Genomic DNA, 25,701 nt, shown 5'->3' with positions numbered 1-25,701 from the left:
AGATGAAGATGAAGATGAAGATGAAGATGAAGATGAAGATGAAGATGAAGATGAAGATGAAGATGAAGATGAAGATGAAGATGGGGATGAAGATGACGAAGAAAATGAAGATGAAAACGAAGATGAAGATGAAGGTGAAAATGAAGATGAAGATGAAGATGAAGATGAAGATGAAGATGAAGATGAAGATGAAGATGAAGATGAAGATGAAAATGAAAATGAAGATGAAGATGAAGATGGGGATGGATATTAAGATGAAGATGACCATGAAGATGAAGATGAAAATGAAGATGAAGATGAAGATGAAGATGAAGTTGAAGATGAAAATAAAGTTGAAGATGAAGATGAAGATGAAAATGAAGATGATGATGAAGTCGAAGTTGAAGACGAAGATTAAAATGAAAATGAAGATGAACATGAACATGAAAATGAAGATGAAGATGGAGATGAAGATGAAGAGGAGGATGAAGATGAAGATGACGACGAAGATGACGAAGAAGATGAATGATAAAGATGAAGATAAAGATAAGTAGACTGTTAAGATTGACCTGTAATTCTCTCAGGAGATTTCAACGTCAACTTTCCGCTGGCCAAATCTGATGAACTGACAAAATTTTTTAAAGAAAAATTTTCTTTGGAAATGGTTAAAGGTGGAAATGATGCAACAACCAAAGGAGCGGCTACCATTGATGCGGGTTTTTCCAGAAATATTAATAATATTCAAATAAAGCATTTCATATCTTACTTTAGTTACCAAATCTACTAGTTAATATTGTAGATATGGATGTTGTCTCAGCCACAAACAATAACTAAACTTTGCAGTTGGACATNTTTCTAGAAATATTAATAATATTCTAATAAAGCATTTCATATCTTACTTTAGTTACCAAATCTACTAGTTAATATTGTAGATATGGATGTTGTCTCAGCCACAAACAATAACTAAACTTTGCAGTTGGACATAAAAAAATAAATTCGTTAAAAAAATTTAAAATAAATATGTTTTTTGTATAATAGAAAATATGTACATGTGTATGTATATAGCACATTTCTTTCTTTCTGACATTTCCTCTATAAGTTTCACTTCTTCCGCGCGTAGGGACTACGCGCACTCAGTTTATTTTTTATTTTTTGAATTTTGAACTGTGTCGTTATAGCAGAGGACCATCGATTTGTATATGCATATTTATGTACATACATATGTATGTATATAATTACGCATAAAAACCCTGCTTATCCATCTATTTATATCGCAAAGCTCGAGAACGGCTGAACCGATTTTTTTGAAATTTCGGACACCTACTGCAGACGTTCTAAGGATAGTTATCGGCTAACAAAAATCTCGATATATAAAAGGGCGTGGAACCTCCCATACAAACCGAATTTTTCATACTCGATATCTCTGGAAATGTTCATGGTAGAGTTCTGGAACTTGGTATGAAGATATATGAAATAAATCGCATACTCATGAAGAAAAATTCGGACTATTTGAAAAGGGGGCGTGGCACCTCCCATACAAACGAAATTTTTCATAATAAGTATCTCTGGAAGTGTTAACGGTAGAGTACTGCAACTTTATACGGGCGTGGCACCCCCCATACAAGTCGAATTTTTCTTACTGCATATCTCTAGAATTGTTCTTGGCAGAGTACTGGAACTTGGTGTGGTGATATACATATAAAATTAATCGCATAGTCATAAAGAAAATATGGAGCTATTGAAAAGGGGACGTGGCACCTACTATACAAGCCGAATTTCATACTGTATTTCATATAACACTTTGTATGGAGATATATGAAATTAATTCCATAGTCATTGAGAAAAATTGATCTAAAATATTATTGGTGTTTTACCAGGGTTGCCTCCTGTTTTAAAACTAAATTCAATTAATGTAAATGAATTACTACAATAATAAACTACATTTAGGAGGGTTGCCACCTGTTTGAAAAATTAAATGCTACTTGAACTAAGGGAACTGGATTATTGTAGTAGGTATGTATCAAAATATGGGGTTAATAAGGTTTCAGTTGGAAAATATTTTGCATAGTGTTGCCACCTGTTTTAAAATTCGAATTTAAATTAATTATCAAGTTAAAGTGTGAAACGTAAAATTGTTTAGAAATGTTCAGCCTAAACATGTAGAATTTTCTGGGGGATTTGAAGAGGGCTGCCAACTGTTTTAATTCAGACAAAATTATCCTACAAGTTAAATAAGTCATTGCAATATAGGTATTAATCATAAGTCTTGAAAAGGCTTTATTTCTAAGCTTCATATGTATAACAGGGAACCACATCTTTGAAAATTAAAATTCAACTTAAGTTATAAATAGGTAATTTTAATACATTAGTATATATCACAATATTAGCGTCGGGCGAAAAAGGTGTAAAAAGGTTGCCAACTGTTTAAAAAGTTAAATTCTGAATGGTTTGAATTTAACTTTAATTTAATTTCAATCAATTATTACAATGTGGGTATCAATCGAAATAGTTTTGCAGGGGCGTCATTTCTACACTGCATGTAAGTCAGAAAATTTATCAGAAGGTTTTAGTTTTAAAATATTTTGAAGGTGGTATAAAAAAATTTAAAATCTTTTGTTTTTGGTCTAGTTTAAGTATGTTGAGTTTTATTTTGGCATGTAATTTTTAATGATCCAAAGTTATGCGGTAACATACATAAAAAATATATATATATTCCGACGAACTGATAACCTCCTCCTTTTATGGAAGTCGGTTAAAAACAAAACTGACTTAAATTATCATATTAAAATTTAATAGTACCGTTAATTTCTTTATGGTCAAATGACCGGATCTAAGCCAAACTAGTATGGGACCACCCTTGAGGCAACACCTTTCCGATAGATAAAGAATTATCGAAATCGATCGACGTGGTCCAAGGTTATGCGGTAGCATACATAAAAAATATATATTCCCACGAATTGATAACCTTCTACTTTTTCGGTGAATAAATTAACTACACCAGCGAAGCGGGTGAGGGTGATCTAGTTTCATATAAATATTTCAAGTTTATATAATTTTTAGAGTTTAAAAAGCCATAATAAAATTAAAAAATAAGAGTAATAAATGAAAAAGCTAAAAAAAAATTTGGCCGGCCGCGGTATTCGTACTCACCTGTTGCTCACTGACCTTTTAGTAACCCTAGCAAAAGTATAGATTTAATATAAAAGAAAAAAATCTGCATATGGGTATCGAAAATGTCCTTCACAAATTTTGTCCTTACATATCCTTGAAAAATTGCAATATATTTTTTTTAACTATTGTTTGAGGACTAATCTTCGCACGACCTCATCATCGAATTTCGTCCTGGTAACTTTATTAACTTGAAAAGATAAAATTTATTAAAAACGCATTTTTAATACCTATGCGTCTTTGTAACAACGTTATTAGTTTAAAATTCTAAAAAATTTTCTCTGTCATTTTTTTAAATAATTTTCTGAATTAATCATATCTTTAAAATTTCAAAGTCCTTTGAAAAAATCCCGACGTCTGAGTGAACAATTAAAAACACAGTTTTACTATATTTGGCACACAGTTTCGTGAGTATATCGATTCACGGTGTTATCAATTACAGCGGAACTCATAAATCGTCTATTACATAGAAAAATTTGAAGACTTACGCTTAACACGCCTTGTGAATCCCCTAATTATATTATTTCGAACATTTGCGTTGCCCAACGGCTATATTGTTTGTTATTTCGTTTCATATAAGTAATTTACTTATATTCTAAATATAAACTATATCGGAACAGATGATTTTTTTCAAAATATTTTGACGAACGCGTAGCCTACCGGCTAAATTTTTTGTGGAGTTACTTTTTTGTGCAGGTAAAATAGCTCTAAATATGAACGATACCGGAGTGGAAGATCAACCTCTGCGGCCGCCAGTTCAAAAACGCCCTATCCCAGAAAACCTTTCGAGAACGCCCTAATTCAGAATTTGTTTGAAGAACGCCCTATTTCAGAATTTGATTGAAAAACACGTTATCTCAGAATTTGATTAAAGAACGCCCTAACTCAGTTGCCAATTCAAAAACGCCCTATCTCAGCACAATCAAATTCTGAAGTAAGGCATTCTTAAAAAGTTTTCAGAGATAGGACGTTTTCGAACTGGCTGCCGAGATACTACGATCTTCCACGCAGATGTACATATGCAGGTATTGAAATACATATATACACCCCCGCGTCACCCGTAAGTAATATACATTCCAAATATGAACCAAATCAGACCAAAAGTACAGGGTTTTCAAATAACTCGACCCCTGCGCCACCTACGGGATTAATTCACTCTTCACGTCCTCTAAGCGCCGTAAAGATTATGAGCGAGACAACAACGGAGGCCTTACATTCTTCTTACATCACACTGTGCAGTGTTGTCTCATCGAAGATTTATGACCGCAGGGACACCACCTTAGAATATCAGTGTATAGTCATCCGGTCAGGATAAGTCGAGCTAGAAATTTTAACTGTAAATTTACATTGAATCTCCCGGGTTAAAGTTACACGTGCAGTGAAAAGAAGGCTGCACAACCTGCTAAACCTAGTGCGGCTATGCTTTAAGCAGGTATGAGCTCAAGCAGTACATAATTGAGAAGTCAAAGGCCTACAAAGCCATTGACGCCGACGGCCACTCTTATCATATAAGAATACTTTTATCACCTTATAACTCTCCTTTATACAGATTTGTGAAGAAAGTTTTTTCCGTTTCACCTCACCCTGACTCCTACTACGCGTCAACGTAGCTTTCGTTAAGTACACAGATCTCTTTTAAGAAGAAACTTCGAAGCCAAGAAAAAGTTTAAAAATAATTCCAACAGTATGATTGCGTCTCCCCACTTTTTCACATACTGACGCAGTGCACGGACTTCAAAAAAATAATTAGTGGTAGATTTTACATACCAAAAGTGGTAGAAGTTGGTAGATTAAAAAAAAAACAAAAGTAATATTAAAAATGGGGTGTTCACCCTTGTGGTTATATTTTTTATTCAGTTTACAATAATAACATACACTACTGAATAACAATTTTTAACCAGATAACCAGGCAAGTGTGAACAACCCAATTGTTTTTACTCAAATGTGATAAATCAAGGCGAATTCATATAAGATGGTGTTTCCAGAGCAGCTGTATTCTCGCCTCGGTGGTTCTTAATTTCAAAATGATGTATTTGTGATAAATCTTACTGTCATTACTGCTATCATTTTATATGAATACGCCTTGGGAAAGATTGTATTTTTTTGATTGTATATTACATACACAAAACTGGGCTCAAATCATGGAATCCGTGATCGAATGAAATTCGTTTCGCATCGAACGAAATAAAATTACAGCTGTTTTCACTCAAATTTAATTTAAATTGAAAAAGCAAACTCGCTACCGAATGCCGTAATACAAAAAGAAATTTCGATTCGAATTGGATTCGATCACGAATTACTCTCCACTTCAAAATTGTTTCATTAAAATTAGATTTGAAATGCTCGAAGTTTGCAGACCATTAATTTATCAGCCTCACTCACAATTTCACTTTAATTTGGTTATGGTCAGAGTTAACTTTTTATTTTTATTATATGTAGGTGTGCTCGATGACAAAATATTTTTACACTGCATTCATTTAAATCTGTTTGCTTTCTTTCCGGAAAATATTGGCAAGTATTTTGACTTTGTTGGTAAAAATTGTAGAAAATAAAATGGAGCTAAAAAGGTGGTAGATCTACCAACAAAGTGGTAAGGACCGTACACTGTACTGACGCCTGCACAGAGTCTTACCTTTTATCCTAGTTACAAAAAACGGCAACGTTTTTTTTACCACTTCAACGAAAGAGGGCTAACTGCAATTAGGTGTCCACGTCAGTGGCATTTAGCGCTATGGGTTATGTATATCTAACCCTTTCATTTATTTAATTTACGCTTAGATTTAACGCTTTTACATTTTAGTTCCACCAAATATAACACCAAAACCAAAAGAAAAGCAAAATAAAACTTATTAACATTTTAAACTGGTTAGTTAAACTTACGGAAAGCATAAGAAAACCAAGAAAAAATTACTTACCCTCGTATCCCTCATTATCGTGAATTTCCCGCGCAGGACCAACAATGTTCTCCTTACCCTCAAGCACAGCCAACAAACACTGATGGATGCATATATATTGCTGTTCCGTTTGCACCATCCAAACACGTTCTAGAAATAAAGTTGATTAGAAAAATATTCTCATTTTATTAAGATAATAAAATTATAAAATGTAGTACCTTTACGCATGGCATAGACTATACCGAAAATATCGACAAAATCGGACGTCTTTATCTGCTGTAGAATGCGATCGAGTGTGATGAATGTGCCGGACCGACCTACACCAGCACTACAGTGCACCACTATAGGACGTTGATCGGTGCCAATACGATCCCGGAAGGCACGTACGAAACGAACCAGAGTTTGTGGAGGATTTGGCACACCGAAGTCAGGCCAAGTGGTAAAATGGAAGTGACGCATTATGCGCTGCTCACTGCCCTGTTGGGTAACATTTCAGAACATACTTTATTGTAAAACTACGAATTTAGTAATTATTTAAGAAACTTACCCTGCACAGCATAAACTCGGTCATTACCCAGTCGGCGTAGTGACTGTCATTCAATATTTGCACTTTGATGTCCCCATAAAAGACTGGTACCGTGTCATTTGGCCAATACTGATCGCACTTCTCGCGTCCCTTCTCGAAGCAGCGAGTCAACATTACAATGGCACGCGAGTTACTCTCCCAACACATACGCCAAAAGTCGTCGCGAGTCGAATGCAGTGGGCCTTGTGTGACAATGAATTCACGTGGCGAGTTATGACCCGGCACATAATTTGCATTGATATAATCGGAGCCCTCATCATCGTCCACAGGTTGCAGCTTGAACCGGGAGTGATCATAGGGAAGAATGTTGGTAAAGCGGTTTTTAGGACGATTGCATGGCAGATCGGCGAATGTGCATGGCTGATCGCGTCCTATATGCTTTAATTCTTCGAATTCCTCACTAAAGCGGAAATCGGAATCGGCTGACATGAGCCGATAGTGTTCAGCGAAGTTCTTTATCAAAACTGGACGATTTTGTTCGATTACGCTGTCTGGCAGAGACATGTTGTCGTTGGCACGAGAGTCTTTAGTGGCTTTGCGGCAACTGTTGCGGCGACGTTTGAATACAAAAAGAGTGATGAGTAATACAAATATGATGGTAAGTGGCACGGTGATGGCAACGATCAGCGAAGTGTTGTCTTGATCTGTGAAGAAGGAAATACATATGTGCTTAGTATGTACATAAGAAAACGTAGGAATTTGAGCATAGTAAATAAAAATAATAAACATTAAAGCTATGTGCGGCTTCGCCTGACCTATAGAATACTCACCAGGGGAGATTAATAAATCTTTAGGTAGAATGTGTAAGACATAGTATAAATTAAAGAGGAAATTCGTAAGCAAACCTCAGTGCACAATTTCATAAGCTCTTCCTTAATTTCTATGTACTCACCTGTTTGAATTGGGAAGCTGTAAGCAGTGTCCGTAAATTTGTCGGGTGCTGTGAACGCTCTCACTTTCACCCTGTACGTAGTACCAGATTTCAGCGGTCCATTGCAGTAGCCTATTTTCCGGTTATCACAATTTTCTGTTCCAATAGTAAAGTCCTCCACGGATCGATTTTCAAATGGGTAATATGGATCGATTGCCTGATATGGCAGCCATACACTATACGATTGTACGTCATGCCAACTGGGCATCTCCAGTCCTGAAGCATTTTTGGTGTCATCCTCGGCGACGATAATTGTGTACCAGCGAACCTTAAATGAAAAATGTGTATTCATATACCTACACTCGTATGGACATAAGAATGTATGTATGTAGAATAAACGATGTAAGTGGCTAGTGTTCGGGTCACCGATGCCATGAATTGTGAGATACATATATAGAAACTTATTTGGAACTATTGCAGAGAAATTATGTACATACATAAATGTGAATGATATTTTGGAAAAAGGAGATACGGCAAATTTCCATGCTAGAATATATCTCGTGAAATGTTCCAGTTGCTGATGTTATCTCCCGCCCATATCGAACCACGCGAGTGAGTGATTGAACGATTCTTATAACAAACCAGGTTGAACGAAGTGCTCAAGTAATATTTAAATAAATATAAGAGCATATTTTAGGCACTCAATCCTGTTTTGATTTTATTAAACAATGTTTTTGTTGTTAATATTGTAAACAACTCCATTTCGAAATTTTTTCACTAATTCAGTGCACAGGTATAGCTTATATTTCATTTTTTTAACTTACCGGTCCATTCTGATCGGAGAAGTAGTTCTTTCGGAAACGTATTTGTATCGTTTTCGAGCTGCGATACACCTCGGTGGGTACTACCTGTGTGGCTGGACGTGGTGGCGCCAATATTGGCATTGTCTGCTTATACTCACGTTCCGGTCCATAGCCTACAGATGTTTTCGCTTGTATTTTAAAAACATACGTTTCACCCGGCCTCAGATTTCGTATAGCACCTGTCGTCTCAGTTGATTCGAATTGTTGGGTTCGCGTTTCGGTGACATTGTTTACATTCATGTAGGTGATGGAAAACTGACGAATGACCCCATTAGCTTCACTCGACGGTAGCAGCCACTCGAAAACTATTTCACTGGGTTGCACATCTATTGGATGGAAGCGTTCGACGCGCCCGGGAACTGCTTCGTTTGTGCTGAAGCTTGCTGAGAGTGGAGAACTGCTGCGTAACACCGACGACTCCGTGCCTGAGCGGACCACTACTGTGAATGTGTAGTTGCGGTGCGGCCGCAGATCGTTGATGGTGATTTCGTTTCGAGTGGTGATGTTCTGTGCGAGAATATTGTCGGCGGTTAAATATTGCACATCAAAGTCATTGTATTCGCCCTTTGGAATATCCCATTTGAGTGAGATTTCCGTGTCAGTGATGTTGGTTGCATGTAACAGAGTAATGGGTTCTGGGAAGAGACGATCCTGGCGTTGGATTGGCAGGCTGGACACGCCGCCACTTACTGTCCAGACGGTGATATTATAAAGACGACCGGGAATTAACCCAGTGAATGTTACTTTTCGGTCCGTGTCGTTGGCTAACTTTTCCTTGTCTTTTATCTCAGGATCGCCGAGTGAAAAGCGGTAGATATCGAATTTCGAAGATGACTGCGGTGTTGGCGTGTATGACAGAGTAATGGTGTCGCGTTCATCTTCTTGTCTGTCGTTTACAACCACCACCTCGGATTGGATTAGCGGCATGGTGCGTGTGGAAAGATGTGTGGTGCGCGAGAAGATCCCGTATGATATTGTTTGTATGTCGAACTTATACTGCACTCCAGGCATAAGGTCCCCAATCAAGACTCGGACAGTGGATGACTCATCTATTAAAAGATTTTAAAGTTAAAAAGGACCTGCGCTGGATACTAAAAATACTCAACTAACCTGATTTATTCTCAGAAACGGTTTTGGACTGTCCTTTGCTAGGACTTTCTGTGGGCCACCACTTAAGTATATACGATTCAACGCGTCCTTCAGGCTTCGGCCATTCCAGAGTAATATTGCGCGAGTCTACTAGAGGTATAATATTTGATACCTCATTAGGCGGAACAGTATAAACCACTTCTTGTGGATTGGGACTCTCCACGCCAAAGCTCACGGTGTTCACTTGTATGGTGTACTTTTCTCCTTTGGTCATATCGGTAATATCTGCCTCTGTAGAACGTACACTTGGCAGGTTAATCCATTGCTCTTTGGTCTCTGTCCGATAACGCATCGAATACTCTGTGAAGTCACTATTTTCTGGTCGTGCCCAATGCACCAGCACAGAATTGCTTCGCACCGTTTCGATGGACATATTGCGTGGAGGATTGGGAACTATGTAGATATAGAATGTTAATATATTAAGATATTAAATTAAAGGTATGAAATCGATACTTACATACTGCTTGGAAATAAGCATGCGGTTCACTTCTTAAGCCATGACTAACGGCAAATACTTTCAATTCATATCCAGCGCCAGCATACAGGTTCGCAATGACCAGACGCGATTCCTTTGTGTCTATAGTTCGCACTTCGGAGGTGCCGTTGCGCGAATAGAGTACTTCATATTTCTCTTGCTTGGAGTTGACATCACTCTTCCAACTTATATTTAGACCAGTGCGTATGCTCTTGAGATCCTCAATGATGGGCGAAGATGGCCGTGTTACAACGAATATTGTGGTTTCATTTGATTCCATTTTTTTCGATACTGCCTGAACTGAGAGGGAGTAGTTGCGTCCCGGTAGGAGACTCTCCAAATTTGCGCTTGTTCGGTCGGTGGTGAAAGTGCTGGTGTCCCCGTTGAAGGTTTCAAGCTCGTGGTAGCTGTAAGGAAAATGCATGGATTTATAAAACATAAATATTCAATAAATTCGTATTTGTTAAAATTCCTTACGCTATGCGGTATTCATCCTGCGTACTCGCCGCATCCGGCTCCCATGTGATCCGCATCGTGTTCGTGTTGTCATCATTAAATGAGCGCAAACTGTGCACTGGCAATGGACGGAGCGTAACATCGCCCGCTGCAGGCCATGATGTCACCTTTCCCGAAACAGTTTTTACAATCACGTTGAATGTTTTACCCGGTTCGGTGATATCACGAAAATCGAAGTAGGCTACCGGATCATTGGTCCGTGATACAAACGATTGTCTACGCGACGCGGCTAATGAGACTTGGTACTTGTCAAACTCTGATATGCCTTTTGGCGCCTCCCATAACACTCGAAATGAATTCGAGGAAATATAATCCTTATCAAAAGTCACGTTCAACGGCCGCAGTGGGACAGTGCGGTATTGTGCGGTAGTCGGTGGGGAGATTTCATCTTCAGACATTGTTTGCACAGATATGTTATATGCACGACCTGGGACGAGCCCTTTGAAGGCTGCCTGGGCGGGTCCGGGCGGTTCACCTTCCTTCTCTACGTACAGCACACTTTCCAGTGCATCCGGCGGTTCGATTGAGACTTTGTAATGGGTATAAATTCCGGCAGGATAGGGTGGCTGCCATAGCACGAGCAGTGTGGTTTCATTGCGGAACCAAACGATGAATTTGCCAGGTGTGTTGGGCTCTATTTGGATATTTTTGTTAATGTGTGGTGAATGTTGGATGTAGTAAAAGATGGACGAAATAAAATGATGGGTGAGTAATATTTCTAACTAGAAATATGCAGGCTTATGTGTGTATATAATATATGTTCATATGTACATTTTTATGTGCTTGCAAATAAAACCTTATGCAGCACATTTGTGGTTGTTTACAAATTTCTTACGTGTATGTTTTATCAGTTTATAGGATGCATATTAAGTTTACATGCAATTTAAGAAGAAAATACATACATATATTGTTTTCCTACTTATATAATAGGTATGTATGTACATACGTCATATACATACATAAGACGAGTATTACGCGCCAAACGAAGCCGAGGGGCAAATTTGGAAATTAAGACAGCTTGCCGAGATACATATATGGGGAAATCTTTTGAGACGGGGACATTTTGCGTACTGGCATAATGTTGCCGCCACAAAGCTGCTGCACTGCCAAGTGCGGTTTGTATACCTTCGTTAATAATACTTATATGTGTAAATATCAATAAATAGTTATTCAAAACAAATGAAACGGTCTAAATCATCAGTTTACTTGCTAAAATCGAGAAAATCGTGAAATTTCTAGTGCAACTCGCACAAAACCTATTTTTTTTAAGGTATAATTTCTTGAGCGGTCAGACCTAAAGCTCGGGGTTTTCAGACATTTATTTGTAGGTTCTGAGGAATAAAATGACAGGTATTAAACAAATGTGCCAGTTACCAAATGCGATAAAAATTTCTACTTACAACTGTAACTGAATTTCGCGTATTTTATAAAAAACGTGAATTTCCTTATGGTTGTCGTTGAGCGGTACTTATTTTACATTTATGGGTATAAAATATACTTCTTCAATTCTTCAGAAGAAGAATCCTAGGTTAAAGGACAGTGTGCTACATTTCTAAAATAAATTTATTTTTTGATTGTTCTTCGTATTTTCTGTCTTTTCTTAGTGCCTTATTTTGCTTTTTTGCAATACCTAGTGCCTTTTCCTGTTTTTTCGCTATTTTGTTTTGCCTTTTTTTGCCTTTTTTGCAATACCTAGTGCCTTTTCCGCCTTTTTCGCTATTTTATTTTGCCTTTTCCAGCCTATTTCGTTATTTTATTTTGCCTTTTTCATATTTATTTTGCTTATTACAATGTTGGCAATTGCATATTAAAAGCCAAATGAGGAAGAGCTGAACGTAATTCAGCATTTTCGACAACCTAACCAAATGTCGACAAGAAAAAAATAATATTAAAAATCAACGCGATTCTTTAGCAACTTAAAACTTACACATTATTGCCCTGGAATTTAATGGGATATCAAACTGCATACCAAATAATTCTACAAAATCTGAACAAAAACTTGAAAACCTAGTTGAAACTTTGCAGATTTTTTATAATTTTTGCACTAAGTTGAAATGTGGATTTATATTGTGTTAGTTATATAATGAGCTAGGCTTTTATGAAAAAAATAATAAACAAAGGAAACACAGTCAAAATCGATCAAAATATTGATGACTTAATCAGCTGATCACAAGTGTATGTATAAAATGATTTTTATATTAACGATCTCAAACCAGTTTACAATAGTGGTATTCACCAAATTGTTGTCAACAGTCGTTGCTTGAGCTCATCTGCTGTTTTGCCAGAGTGCCAGGCCACTTGCTCACTTTGGTGAATACCACTAATGAATTTTAAATGTGCTCTGTCGAAATGACATTTTAATATACCCTTCGTACATATGTACCTTTGTATACAATAAGAGTTTAAGAAGAACAATTCTGTGTGCAAACATAAAAAAGACGTTTTTGGGTAGGAAATGACGTTTTTTCAGACCAAGAGGGACGTTTTCTCATGCCGAAAACCTGACAAAATTGGTGCGTTCATATATGTAGCTATAAGTGGGAGCGATGCCTTCGCGAAGGTTCACTGCTGTCCTTCATAACTGAATGTATGTAAATGCTGCGTGGCTGGAGATACTATTCTGTGCGAAGGCAATTTTGTTAATTGCATAAGATTTGCACCGTTCATTCGATTTTCAAAAATGAGGTGTCAAATAGAGGGCTTGGCCTCTAGCTATGCAGAAAGGATATGTTTTTGTGAATAGGGTTGCCATCTGCGTTTAAAATTAAGATATTTACACCGTTCTTCCGATTTTCAAAAATGAGGTGTCAAATGAAAGCTCTTGGCCGACAGGAAGAACGCCCGAAAATTCTACCAGAGGGTTAGGCGACTTACGGAAGGTTTCAAGACCACGGCGAACTCCTGTAAGAACAACAATGGCGACCTAGTGACAGATGTCCAGAATGTACTTAAATTGTGGAGGGAACACTTACAACCTACTGAATGGTAGCAGTGCTGAAAGTTGTGAAGAAGACGAACCCGAGTTCCCAGTCGATGATAATGGAGTAGCTGTCCCACCGCCTGACTATGACGAGGTATGAATAGCCATTACGCGGCTGAAAAACAACAAAGCTGCTGGAGCTGACGGCCTGCCAGCCAAGCTATCCAAGTACGGCGGCGAGGAGCTGATGAGGTGCATGCATCAGCTCGTATGCAGAATATGGTGAGATGAACACATGCCCGATGACTGGAATTTGAGTGTGCTCTGCCCAATCCAGAAGAAAGGCGATCCCGCCATACGCACCAACTACCGCGGAATTAGCCTTCTAAGCATAGGTTATAACAACAAACTGCTTGGACCTTATCAGTGTAGCATTAGGCCTGGCAAATCCACCATAGATCAAGTATTCACAATACGCCAAATCTTGGAAAAGACCCGCGAGAATAGGATCGACACACACCATCCATTTGTCGATTTCAAAGCCGCTTTCGAAGACGAACGAGCACGAAGAGAAGTTGCCTTTATGCCACAATGTCTGAATTTGGTATCCCTACGAAATCACTCTTGCCAACAAGTGCTACTTTGGGCTGAGTAGGCAATAGAGAAGTAAAGTCCTCTCTCGTCGTACAAAGATCACACTCTATAAGTCACTCATCATGCCTTTGCTGGTGTATGGAGCGGAGGCATGGACGATGAAAGCATCTGATGAGGCGGCTCTTGGAGTTTTCGAGAGAAAGATTCTGCGAGAGATTTGCGGACCTTTACGCGTTGGTGATGGCGAATATCTCAGACGATTTAACGATGAGCTGTATGAGCTTTACAACGATATAGACATAGAGCAGCGAATTAAAATTCATCGGCTCCGCTGGCTTGGCCATGTCGTTCGAATGGACAGAAATGCTCCTGCTATAAAAATATTCGTCGCGGGCCGCGATGCTGGAAACAGAGGAAGAGGAAGGTCTCCTCTGCGGTGGAAAGACCAGGTGGAGAAGGACTTGGCTTCACTTGGCATTTCCAATTGTCGTCAGTTAGCATAGAAGAGAAATGACTGGCGTGCTGGTTTGGACTCGGCCGAAATTGCTTAGGCGGTTGCACCGCCAATAAAGAAGAAGTTCAACTTTCATAAAAAGAATAATAAACATTAAATAAACGGAAGGTAAATAGCCAAAGAATGATAAGTGTCTCTCCACTATTAATATTTTTGCAACTGTTTGTATGTACACTAGACCACGTAAAAAAAAAAATCCGCAATGCGACCGGAACCCAGCTCAATTATAGTATTTGCTATAGTAATGATCCTCCCTTCTCCACTATAATTCTAAGAGGTCGCTCATCGAGCATTAATTTTTCCCATAACACGTAAGAAAGAGAGTTCTTCTCTTTTTAAGTCAATATAATGTTCTAGGATCAATCAAAACGTCCGGAACTGTAAGAATACATTGATTATACGCTATTTAGGTGTTACGCAGGCTCAGATTATTCAAATTCCAAAATTTCTTTGCAATTACTAGACCCAAACAAGGCAAACGATTCAAAAACTATAATTTAGGAATTTAAAGTATCTGAGCCTGCGTAGTACTTAAATGGCATGTAATCAATATATTCTTATAGCTTCGAGGATTTTGAATGATGCGAGAAAATTATGTTGATCTCAAAATACTTAGAACTAATTTTTTTACGTTTTATTCCTATAAGAAAAAGAAACGCTTGACGCGTGACCTCTTAGGATTATCGTAGAAGGGAAATTCATGGAGGATTTTAACTATACCAAATACTAAAATTTGAGCCGGATTAAGGTCGCATTTCAGGGTTTTTTGGTCTAATGTACACATACATATGAACATAAATATGTAACAATAAATGTGATTTTTATTTTTGTTTTAGGGCCACTGTGAATTTGGCCCTTAATGTTGTTTAATAAAACTATTTTTGCGTCTAACAAAAATGTACGGAAGTGTACTGATTTTTAAGCGCTGCAAAAGCCAAATGTACTGAATTTTGAGAAAAATCTGGCAACCTTAACTGGGAAGTAGTAATACCCAGACATTGAACAACCGGTCCTTATCGCTCATCGTTTGTGAGTCTGAGCAATACGGATTCCCTTTTAGACCAACTCTGTGTCTCGATACAAGGCATCTCCAAATTACTTATCGGCGCTTCATACATTCCTCCGTCTAGCGCGGACTCACTTTATAAAGCGCATGTGGACAACATAGTCGATATAGCTCGCAGTCACGATGGTGTTAATTTCTGTATTCTCGGATATTTTAATTTACGGAATGTGGAATGGTCATTTATAGGTGACACTTTACTTCCAAAAAATGTGAACAGTTTCACGGAATCATATGTTATTGATAATTTATTAAGCGTTAATTTTGCTCAGATAAATAGCTTCTCTAATAAGTTAGCTAGAACTTTAGATCTAATTTTTATTAACGACAATATGAATTTTGCTTTAAATGAGTGTCTTGATCCGGTTTCGTGTCCCGGTTTACATCACGTTCCACTTATTCTTGATCTTTAATTCTATAACTATGAGAGTATTTGTACGGATAATCAAGCTCCTAGTTTCAGTTTTAATCGTTGCAATTTTGATGTTGTCAATCAAGAAATTTCTTATGTAGACTGGGATGCATTACTTTCTAGAGTTCACGTTGCAGACTCTTATTCTGTTTTTAAAAATAAAGTTAATGAAATTTGTTTGAATAATATACCGCTAAGAAAAAAGAAATGTTATAGGATTCCTTGGTATACAGAGGAACTTAAGAAGCTAAAGAATTTGAGGAATAAGTACTACAAAAAATTTAAATCCACTAAAGCATCTGCTTATAGAGACAAATACCTTCACTATTCTAGAGAGTTCAAACAGCTTGGTAAAAATCTTCAGAGGAGATACGTTCATAAGTTCGAATCAGATATTAAAGTAAATCCAAATTCTTTTTGGAACTATGTCAATTCGAAAAAAACCTGCTCTAGTATTGCGTCAGAAGTTTTTTTTAATGGGGCACATGCTTCATCACCACCTGAGGCAGCCAACCTTTTTGCTAATTTTTTCCGCGCAAATTTTGTAACACAGTCAGAAACTTGTAGGAGTTGCTTTTCAACTGTAGATTCTCCTATTAATTTTGGAGAGCTCTCTTTATCTCTTGATGATGTAGTTGAAGGTATTTCGAACATCAAAACATCTTCGCAGACTGATGTTGACGGCCGGTCGTCTTTACTTCTTAAAAACTGTTTGGCTTTTGCGGTTCCACTTTTAATAATTTTCAATAAATCACTTGAGTGTGGCGAGTTTATCGATGCCTGGAAGGAAACCTTCATCAGCCCTCTTTTTAAAAGTGGTAACAAAAACGATGTTGCCAACTACAGGCCCATTGCCAAGTTATCAACTGTATCAAAGCTATTTGAATATATAGTAAAGCAGAAGTTATATTTTACAGTTAAGCATTTCATCTCCAATAACCAGCACGGTTTTATGCCCGGCAGATCCACTGTAACTAACTTAGCAACTTTTTCTGAGTATTGCATGTCGACTTTTAGCAACCGTCTTCAAGTCGATACTATATATGCCGACTTCACAAAAGCTTTCGATAGAGTAGATCATTCACTTTTGATTTCCAAATTAGCAAGTTTAGGTTTTCACTCAACATTTTTATGTTGGTTAAAATCCTACCTGCATCATCGCAAATGTGTAGTCGTTGTTGACAACGCGCTATCCAACTCATTTATTGCTTCTTCTGGAGTTCCACAAGGTAGCATTTTAGGTCCTTTGCTTTTTGTCATTTTTATCAATGACATTTCGTCGTGTTTTATGCACTCCAAATTTCTTTTATATGCTGATGATTTGAAGATCTTCTCCACCATTGCAAACTCCTCTGATTAAGTCAAGATTCAGTTTGACTTGGATAATGTCTCAGCTTGGTGTCGTACCAACGGCTTACAGCTTAATATAAGCAAATGTTTCCACCTATCATTCTCCAAACTTCATTGTATAACCCCTACTTCATACTATATTGATGGTACTCGACTATCCACTCGTAATGAGTTAACTGACTTAGGTGTAGTCTTTGACTCGAAATTTTTATTTCATAGTCACTTAAATTACACCATTGCCAAATCGTACTCAGTGCTTGCTTTTATTCGCCGTTTTAGCTCTGGATTCACGGATCCCTACACGTTAAAGCTGTTGTTCACGTCGCTTGTACGTTCCAAGCTGGAATATGCTTGCTTTATTTGGAGACCTTATTATGAGTGCCACATTAATAGGCTCGAGCGGGTTCAAAAAACGTTTTTACGCTTTGCGCTCCGATCATTGAATTTCGACGAGCCAATTCCGCCATATAGAGCTAGATGTGCGCTAATAAATTTGAAATCTCTTCAATGCAGGAGAACAATTCTCTCGCTCACCTTTGTCTTTGACATAATTAATGGCGTGATTGATTCACCGTATTTACTCGAATGCATTTGCTTCCATATTCCTAACAGAACCCTTCGTAATTCAGATATTTTTTATACTGAACGTGTCCGTACTCTCTATGCTTCTAATGCTCCAATCTTTAGAGCTTTGAAAGAATTCAATGTTCTCTCAAATTCTTTAGCCATAGATTTTTCTATGTCTAAGCCCGCTTTCAAACTATTGTTAAATGAAGCTAGATTTATTGTATGATATATTTTATCTCCATGTAGTCTGTAAGCAACTTTATTGAGCTAGATTACTATTGAATAAATAAATAAATAAATAAATAAATAAAAAAGGAAACTTCCATAAAACCCGTTCCCTAATAATAACTCATGCTTCCATTTAATTATTTGTTTTTGATAGTGAGTTAAAATTTTTTAAGAATATTCAAAGAATTTAGTAATTTATTTTTCAATAATATCAAAAAATGTAAGATTGAAGCTCTGCAAGAAAAAATCACGCAGATTTCTACGTCTGCGTCTCTGTGTAGAGGAAAATACTACATACATACGTTGGTGAGCTTTCATTTAAGTTCGATGCTTTTGATAGTTTGCATTCAAGCTATCAATACTATCGTTAGTATCGGATAATTTTAAAATGTATTTACGAAGCTATTTATATAAACTTTTTAGTCTTGTTTAGTTCCTAAAACCCCACCCAATAGAAAGAGCACACTCTAAGCTTTAAGCTGTGGGTCTATAACGAAAACTTGCGGCACCTATTACGCGAATGCGCCGCAATTTGTAGAAGAAGACCAAAGTTTATGGGTTCAGGATTCTTTGAAGACCTATCCGACATAGCCGAAGTAGGCATACGGCAACTTCTGGGTTTAGCGAAATTCACACGATGGTCTGAGTAGGAGGGTTCTAATAATCCGCGTGGTATCACAACGGGCCCACAACCAAGGGCCTATGTGTGCTAGTGGGGTAATTAGCAGCCATTTAAACCTAACCTATCCTAACCTAAGCTTTAATAAAAGTCACCCCTCCTTTATCTGACCCTCTACAGACCCCTGTAGACTAAAATGTAAATTCCGTTTACGCCATCCACGGCATTTTTGTGCAGAATTTCTTTCTGTATAGGCTGACTTTGCTGAGCTTAAAAAAAATTACTCTTACCAGTCCAACTCCGGCTAAGATAATCACAGTATTTTCCGCGTTGGCGGTCTTCGGTCTCGCTTCAAAAATATCACTAACAAATCCAATAAGCTATTCAAACTAGTTTTTGCAAATTTAATTACTAATCACACAACTTCAAAAATGTGCCAAATCACAATGCTCCAATAGGTAACATATAATATAAGCAATATGCATATTTCTTCAGTTTGTATTTAAAAAATAAAATATATTTAGTAACATGAAAAAATTTTAACAATATACATTAATATTTACTACGCTTGTTTGTATTCTAAGCTACCATAAGCAGTCAGTGCAACGTTCGCAACTTTGAAAGTTATACAAAGTCTATCGATAGTGGCCCACGACCATTCGATAGTGCAAAAAATTAGAACCATTCGATACTATCGATAGAACCATCGATAGTTTCACAGCTCTAGTACAAGGCGCTCTCATAAGATGGTTCGTATGAACTGAAATTGCGTACGTTTTTACGTCGGAGAGTAACCACACTATCTTAGTTAGTTTCGATGAAAAATTATGAAGAATCATGATTCAATATTAGAAAGGTTTTGTAATAAAACAGTCTTCCCGCTCCCACACATAAAATCGGCTTCTTTTTTTGTGCAGAATGTTGCTCACTATACGGTTTTTACTTATATTAGCAGTAAAACCAAAAATTCTTCATACTAAATATTCGTTGGCAAAGCAAATAACAGTTGTCTTCTATCTTTGAAATTTCAATTCAAGAAGTCCGACGGAAAGAATTCGTCTGTGTGACATTTGAATATGGCATATAATGATGCTTGTTGGCTAAGGAATATTAATCTTAATCGCTTAAATTTTTTTTCATCCAAAACAAAAAATCAAATCGTTAGTTTTTGTCAGGTATTTTATGAGACAAAAACAACATTTAAATTTTATGATATTTTTTCAGCCTAAAATAACAGTAAACATTTTTCTTATATTTTTTGATCCAAAATAAAAGTCGAAATTTAATCGCTATTTCATTTGCTTGTTAACATTTAAGTTAGAAACCTTTTGTTGCTACGTATAAACAAGATATGTATTTGACGTTCGCAATGCAGTGCAACAATACGAATTGCTAGAAAATATTAAAGTGGTATTTTTACTGTTATTTGGAGTTGGAAAAATAAATATCTAAAGTTAGCTTTTATTTTTGGTCGAGGAATATGGTATATCAGGCGTCTATTGCTTTACTCAGCTTCAAAGCGAGAATATATGGTAATATTATGGAGCCCTAACTGTCAAAAAGATGTAAGCGTTTTTTTTTTTAAATCATTATTTTTTGTTTGCTTTTAGAAGCTGAAAATGAAATTTTGAAAAAAATGTCGCTTACCTCTTTTTAGCGGTTAAGGCTCATTATTATAATAATATGTGTAGTTTTACTTTTGAACACCGATATGTATGTTTTTTGAAATTAAGACTAATTATGTCATTTATGTATAAATTTTATTATACACAGTTAATAAATAGATTAACATACTGAGCAAAAATAATAGAAGTTGTCTTATAGGCATGCCTCTTAAACAAATAATAATTATGAAATTCATTCATTCTTTAATGGAATTTATGTCAAACGTGCGAGCTGCATACAAACATTGAGTGCGAAATATTAGGAAGGTGTATTTGCAGACGTTCTTTTTATCATTAAAATACCATTTTACGTTAACTGTGAAATATGTTTATTGGCAAATTTTATTAATACTACAATAGCTTTCACACTTAAATATGTTAGTGTCATACATATTATGGACATACACATGTATATGTAATGTAATAAATAATCAATAGAAGAATATATTAAATAGATGAATATATTAAATAGCAAACCACAAATATTTTTAGTATTGTTTAGTATGTATAAGTTTACGTACTACATAAAACATACAGCCATTCGATCCAATTTTATTAACTATAGATTAGTGCACATGTATGTATTTTGTAAGTTTTGTTACCTCGCAGTATTTTTATATCCAACAATTCTTTATGCCGCGTCCTTCTACCTTTTAGTGGTGTAACGAGTAAGTATTAGCAAAGATTTTTATAAAGTTTAACACATTATTAATCATTATGTAATGTTTTGTTCGTATTTCAATTACAACTGTGTTTAGTTTAAGCTTCATGAACATATAATATAAGTATGTAGGTATAAAGAAATAACACTTTTAGTCAAGAATTAATAACAACAATGTGAAACCAACACCAAAGCATGTTTTTTTGGTTCTTGTTAAAGCTGCTTGCAAAAGGGCAATGCATTGGTTTTATTAATTACTTAATTAGTTAATCATCCTTCACTCCCTAAATCCGCTTAGTAGTAACATTTGCTAGGCCTTAATTCGCCTTTGCTTCGAGACTTACTTGTTGTGAAATTTCGGCTGGTATACGCCACCGACTCCTTGCCATCGTAAACTGTGTAGGCTTGCACCTGATATGTGGCACCAGGCGTCAACTCTTTGACGCTATGTTGGAATGTGTTATTCACTACGAATGTGCGATTATATGAACTGGAAGCACCTGAAAGTCCCAACACTTTGATGCGAAAGGACGTGTAGTTGCCTTGTGTAGGTGGGGACCAAGATATTATTGCATTTTTGCCACTGCGCACTTGCACGGAGAGATTTGAGGGTGGATCCGGCGCTGAAAGGAAAAGTGTGAAAAATACGTTATTTATATGAGTAAACTCGTTGAGGGAGTTAAAGCTTAAACTAAAATTCATGTATAATCTCGAATGTGAAACTAACAAAGTAAAAGAGTGCATACATATAAAAAGAACTGTTCACTGTAAGTTAGCTAAAATGACACAAAAGAACGCCGAAACACGTAAACATAATTTTGGGTCGTAGATTACGGCCCTGTATACCGTTTTTATAGAACAGGTCACTTTCGTAAGATATTTGCATTTTAAATTTGAGTTATGAATAAAAAAATGCAAACTTTAACAGGCGAAAAATTTAAAAGTAAACGATTTTTTGTAAATGATTTGGCTTCTGCATGTGTCATCAATCCACCCTCGATCGTCACAACAAATACGGCGACTCAGCAATATGAGCCACAAGTGTTTGATGCACGTCAGGCACACACAGCTTGGTACTAAAGCCTATTGATTAATAAAGTTGTAAATGGTCAAATGAAAATGCGGAATAATTTTCACACAAATTCCTATCGTCACCTGAAATGCAAAAAGACGTAACAACATCGCAACTGAAATGGAAAGAAATGACTGGTATTTTTATTTAATTTTTCATAAAATGATGCGGGTAGTTGTAATTCGATGAAATCCATCATTTAAATCAAAAAGCGAATTTTGAATTTTTTATTATTAGTTATGACTTTTTGCATTTCAGCGATGATGTTTGTTACGTCTTTTTGCATTTCATTTATAATAGCTCACACCTCAAAAATACAAACAATTCACAATACTTGAGTGTAATTTTTTAATTTGGTACGTTTCAAAAAATAAGTAATAAGCATTCAAAGTCTCAAAAAATACATTTTTGGCACAACATCGTTAAAATGTGCAAATATAGAACTTGACATAAAACGTACGTTTCATATAAGTTGAAAACTTAAATCCTAAAGTGTACGCAATCCTTTCATCGTTAGGGGTCAAAATCCAATGCATACTACATATAATATATTTTCAAATAGAGTATTTGACTGGAATGTTAATTTTTGTTCATTTTTGCTTGAACTGATATTTTAAATGACTCCCGTTTTTTGTTTTAATAGGACCTCCCCAGTATCCGCTGAATCCACATTACTCCTAATTGCAAGGGAAAACAATGTTGTCACCATTAGTCTACCTCAATAAACAAGTTCTACAGAGATATTAAAATATTTTTTGCCATTATTATCGTAAACTAAATAATAGCAAATTTGTATGCATATTCCCTTCCTCCCACAGGGGGGTTTAAACCGACCACTTAACTCTTTCACACTTTTTCATTTCGCTTATCATCAATATTGACTCCTTAATGCTGAAGACGATTTTGAAGCATCCGAGAAGATATACAGATGTACACATGTTTTTGGAAGGAGTAATATAAATACATCCCGTTAAATAATTTAATTAGTCTTAACACGGGACAGAAATGGGAATACTATTCTTTATTCAGCAGCAATTATAAGAGGTGTTAAAAAAGCTTTAAAAGCACCAAAACATACTCCTTATGTTAAGAAAAATGCACAGCACCCTTGTGCGTTGGCGCCCTGAAAATAAAATGTGCGTATGAATAACGAAAACTTGCGTACATCGTACAAAATTTTTCGTCATTTTGAGCAACGAAAGTTATCGTTAATTGTACAAAACCGTTTCCGTACATTCTGCGAAAATATGAGACATCACATCTTTAGTATATTTTACGAATGCGTTCGTACTATTTACTAAAGAATTTCGTATTATTTCTTTGTTTTTTTACGAAATTTTTCAAAATGCATAAAAATAATTCGTATATTTAACGAAATTATTTTCGTAAAACCTGCGGTTGTTGCTTTCATTTGCTACACTGTAAAAAACATAGTACGAGTTATACACAACACTTTTATTTTTATGTTAAATATTAAGCGTTTCTGTTTAACAAAATGTTTGGAAAAAAACGCTTAACATTTATTGATCAAAATATAATGAAACTGTTGTGTTATTATTTGAGCTATCCCAGCCAGCAAAATCATCGTAAACAAGCTCGTAATTGGATATTTTCTCGAAGAAAAATCGGATTAAAAATCGTTTATGATAGCCGTTTACGACTCTTTTTCGAGCACTTTTTCGCTTTAAATTGTGCAATTAATTCAAATTATTGTAGTTCTTTTATTGAATGGAATTATAATTAATAAATATTTATAGTGCCGGATCAAAGTATTGGCACAGAGAATTTTTCGCAATGTATGCAAAGTTTTTTACTTGAATTTCTTTTCGCACATTATTTTTTTTAAATACAGTTAGTTTGAAGATCTACTTTCAAATCAGATTTTTGAGAAAAATTCTAAGTATGCAGTTTTAAATCCCATTATATTTTAGTATAACATAGTGCAAGCTTGAAGTTGCCAGAAAACTGCGTTGATTTTTGGCAATTTTTTCACGCAGTTTCTTCCATGCAAATTATGTGCGACATTTTTTTTTTGTATGGAAGAAACTGCGAATAAGAAATTGTCAAAAAACAAAGAGGTTCTCTAGCTATTCAAGCGTGCACTTTATTATACTAAAATTAAATGAGCTATAAAACTGCATACTTAAAATTTTTCTAAAAAATCTGATTTGAAAGTAGAACTTCATACTAACTATATTTTTATAAAAAACAATTAGAGAAGAAATCAGAATAAAAAACTTTGCATTCATGGCGAAAAATTCTCTGTGCCAATATTTTTTCCCGGCACTGTATATGTGAAGATATTTTCAGATAAATAAATATTAACAAACTATCTATTAACAAATTAACAATTAAATAAGAGGGGTTTAATATATATTATAAAGTTGCTGAATTTATTTTTTATCTTTTTTGCCGATAGGCTGCCAATTTTTTTTGCCGGTCGTGTGCATATTGGAAGTGCTTCTTTGAAACGGAAATAAAAACTTCTTCGTGGGAGTTAAATTTTTGACGAAAAGCACCTAAGAAAATAAAGTGAAAGATTAAACTCCATTGGAAACCGGAAAATTTAATTAAGTAAAAAGTGGTAATAAATAATATTATGATCCGTACTTCTTATTGCCGCAGTCGTTGCCAAACCAATAGCGCTGCTTTTGGTACCAGTTCCCTTCCACGAGAAAAGTTTTGCTACCTCATCTGTAATAATTTTTTTTTAATGAATCATTTATTGACGCTAGTACGGATAAGGCTTCGGATTTCGCACGCCTTTTTAATTGAGAAGCCATATTATCAATAAAACATTAAGTTCAATAACTGCAAAGACCTAATAAACTAGCAAATTAAAAAAATAAATAACTATAAACTTACGAGATAGGGGAATTAAACGTTTAAATCCTTTAGTGTTACTCCGCGCAGCCTGTGAAAGAATTGCAAAACTCGTTAAATTAATTTGTATTTTTGAATTACATATGTAGTAGCTACTTACAAGAAGTTTAATTATAAAAGAAAGTGGTAGATCGTCCTTGGCGTTTGCACCAGTCTGCCAATAAATCACATACTTAATAATTTTCTTAAATTGAATATTTAACAAACTACTTATAAAATATTGTGATTGAAGAAAAATTGTCAACAAAACTAAAATTTTTTCTTGTGCTGACAAATTACTACAAGCCTCTTTCTATTATATTTTTATACCCGAGCGCACTTGTGCGCAAGGGTATATTAATTTTGTTCACATAACGGTTGTTTGTAACAGCCAAAACGAATCGAGATAGATATAGACAAATGTATACATAAATGATCAGGATGAAAAAAGAAATCGATTAAGCCATGTCTGTCTGTCCGTCCGTCTGTCCGTCTGTCGAGCAAAAATTGAGATATCTCAACGAAATTTGGTATGTAGGTTTCCCTTAATCCAAGGTAGGTTGGTATTGAAAATGGGCGAAATCGGACTTTAACCACGCCCACTTCCCATATAACGGTAATTTTCAGAAATACGAAAACTGCGATATTTTAGTAACTACTGAAGATAATTCACT

At 35.9% G+C, this 25,701-nt stretch overlaps 1 protein-coding gene across 1 annotated transcript in view; it reads right to left on the bottom strand.

The window, feature by feature from the left end:
- Ptp10D (Protein tyrosine phosphatase 10D) overlaps positions 1–25,701 on the bottom strand; it is a 51,097-nt gene that overhangs the window by 4,361 nt on the left and 21,035 nt on the right. Inside the window, exons 4-14 of the mRNA XM_017623796.1 lie at positions 21,438–21,716; positions 21,035–21,082; positions 10,463–11,135; positions 9,968–10,392; positions 9,472–9,903; positions 8,323–9,410; positions 7,520–7,826; positions 7,398–7,415; positions 6,589–7,271; positions 6,260–6,518; positions 6,063–6,191 (exon numbers count right to left, since the gene is read on the bottom strand). Coding sequence (XP_017479285.1) covers positions 6,063–6,191; positions 6,260–6,518; positions 6,589–7,271; positions 7,398–7,415; positions 7,520–7,826; positions 8,323–9,410; positions 9,472–9,903; positions 9,968–10,392; positions 10,463–11,135; positions 21,035–21,082; positions 21,438–21,716 — 4,341 coding nt within the window. The remainder of the gene's footprint in view (positions 1–6,062; positions 6,192–6,259; positions 6,519–6,588; positions 7,272–7,397; positions 7,416–7,519; positions 7,827–8,322; positions 9,411–9,471; positions 9,904–9,967; positions 10,393–10,462; positions 11,136–21,034; positions 21,083–21,437; positions 21,717–25,701) is intronic.

Source organism: Rhagoletis zephyria, unplaced genomic scaffold (genome assembly GCF_001687245.7).
Source record: "Rhagoletis zephyria isolate East Lansing unplaced genomic scaffold, Rhagoletis_zephyria_1.1 Rzeph_scaffold_03359, whole genome shotgun sequence".
Classification (NCBI taxonomy): Eukaryota; Metazoa; Arthropoda; class Insecta; order Diptera; family Tephritidae; genus Rhagoletis; species Rhagoletis zephyria.
The sequence above is the reverse complement of the archived record's forward strand: the minus strand, read 5'-3'. Positions and strand labels throughout refer to the sequence as shown.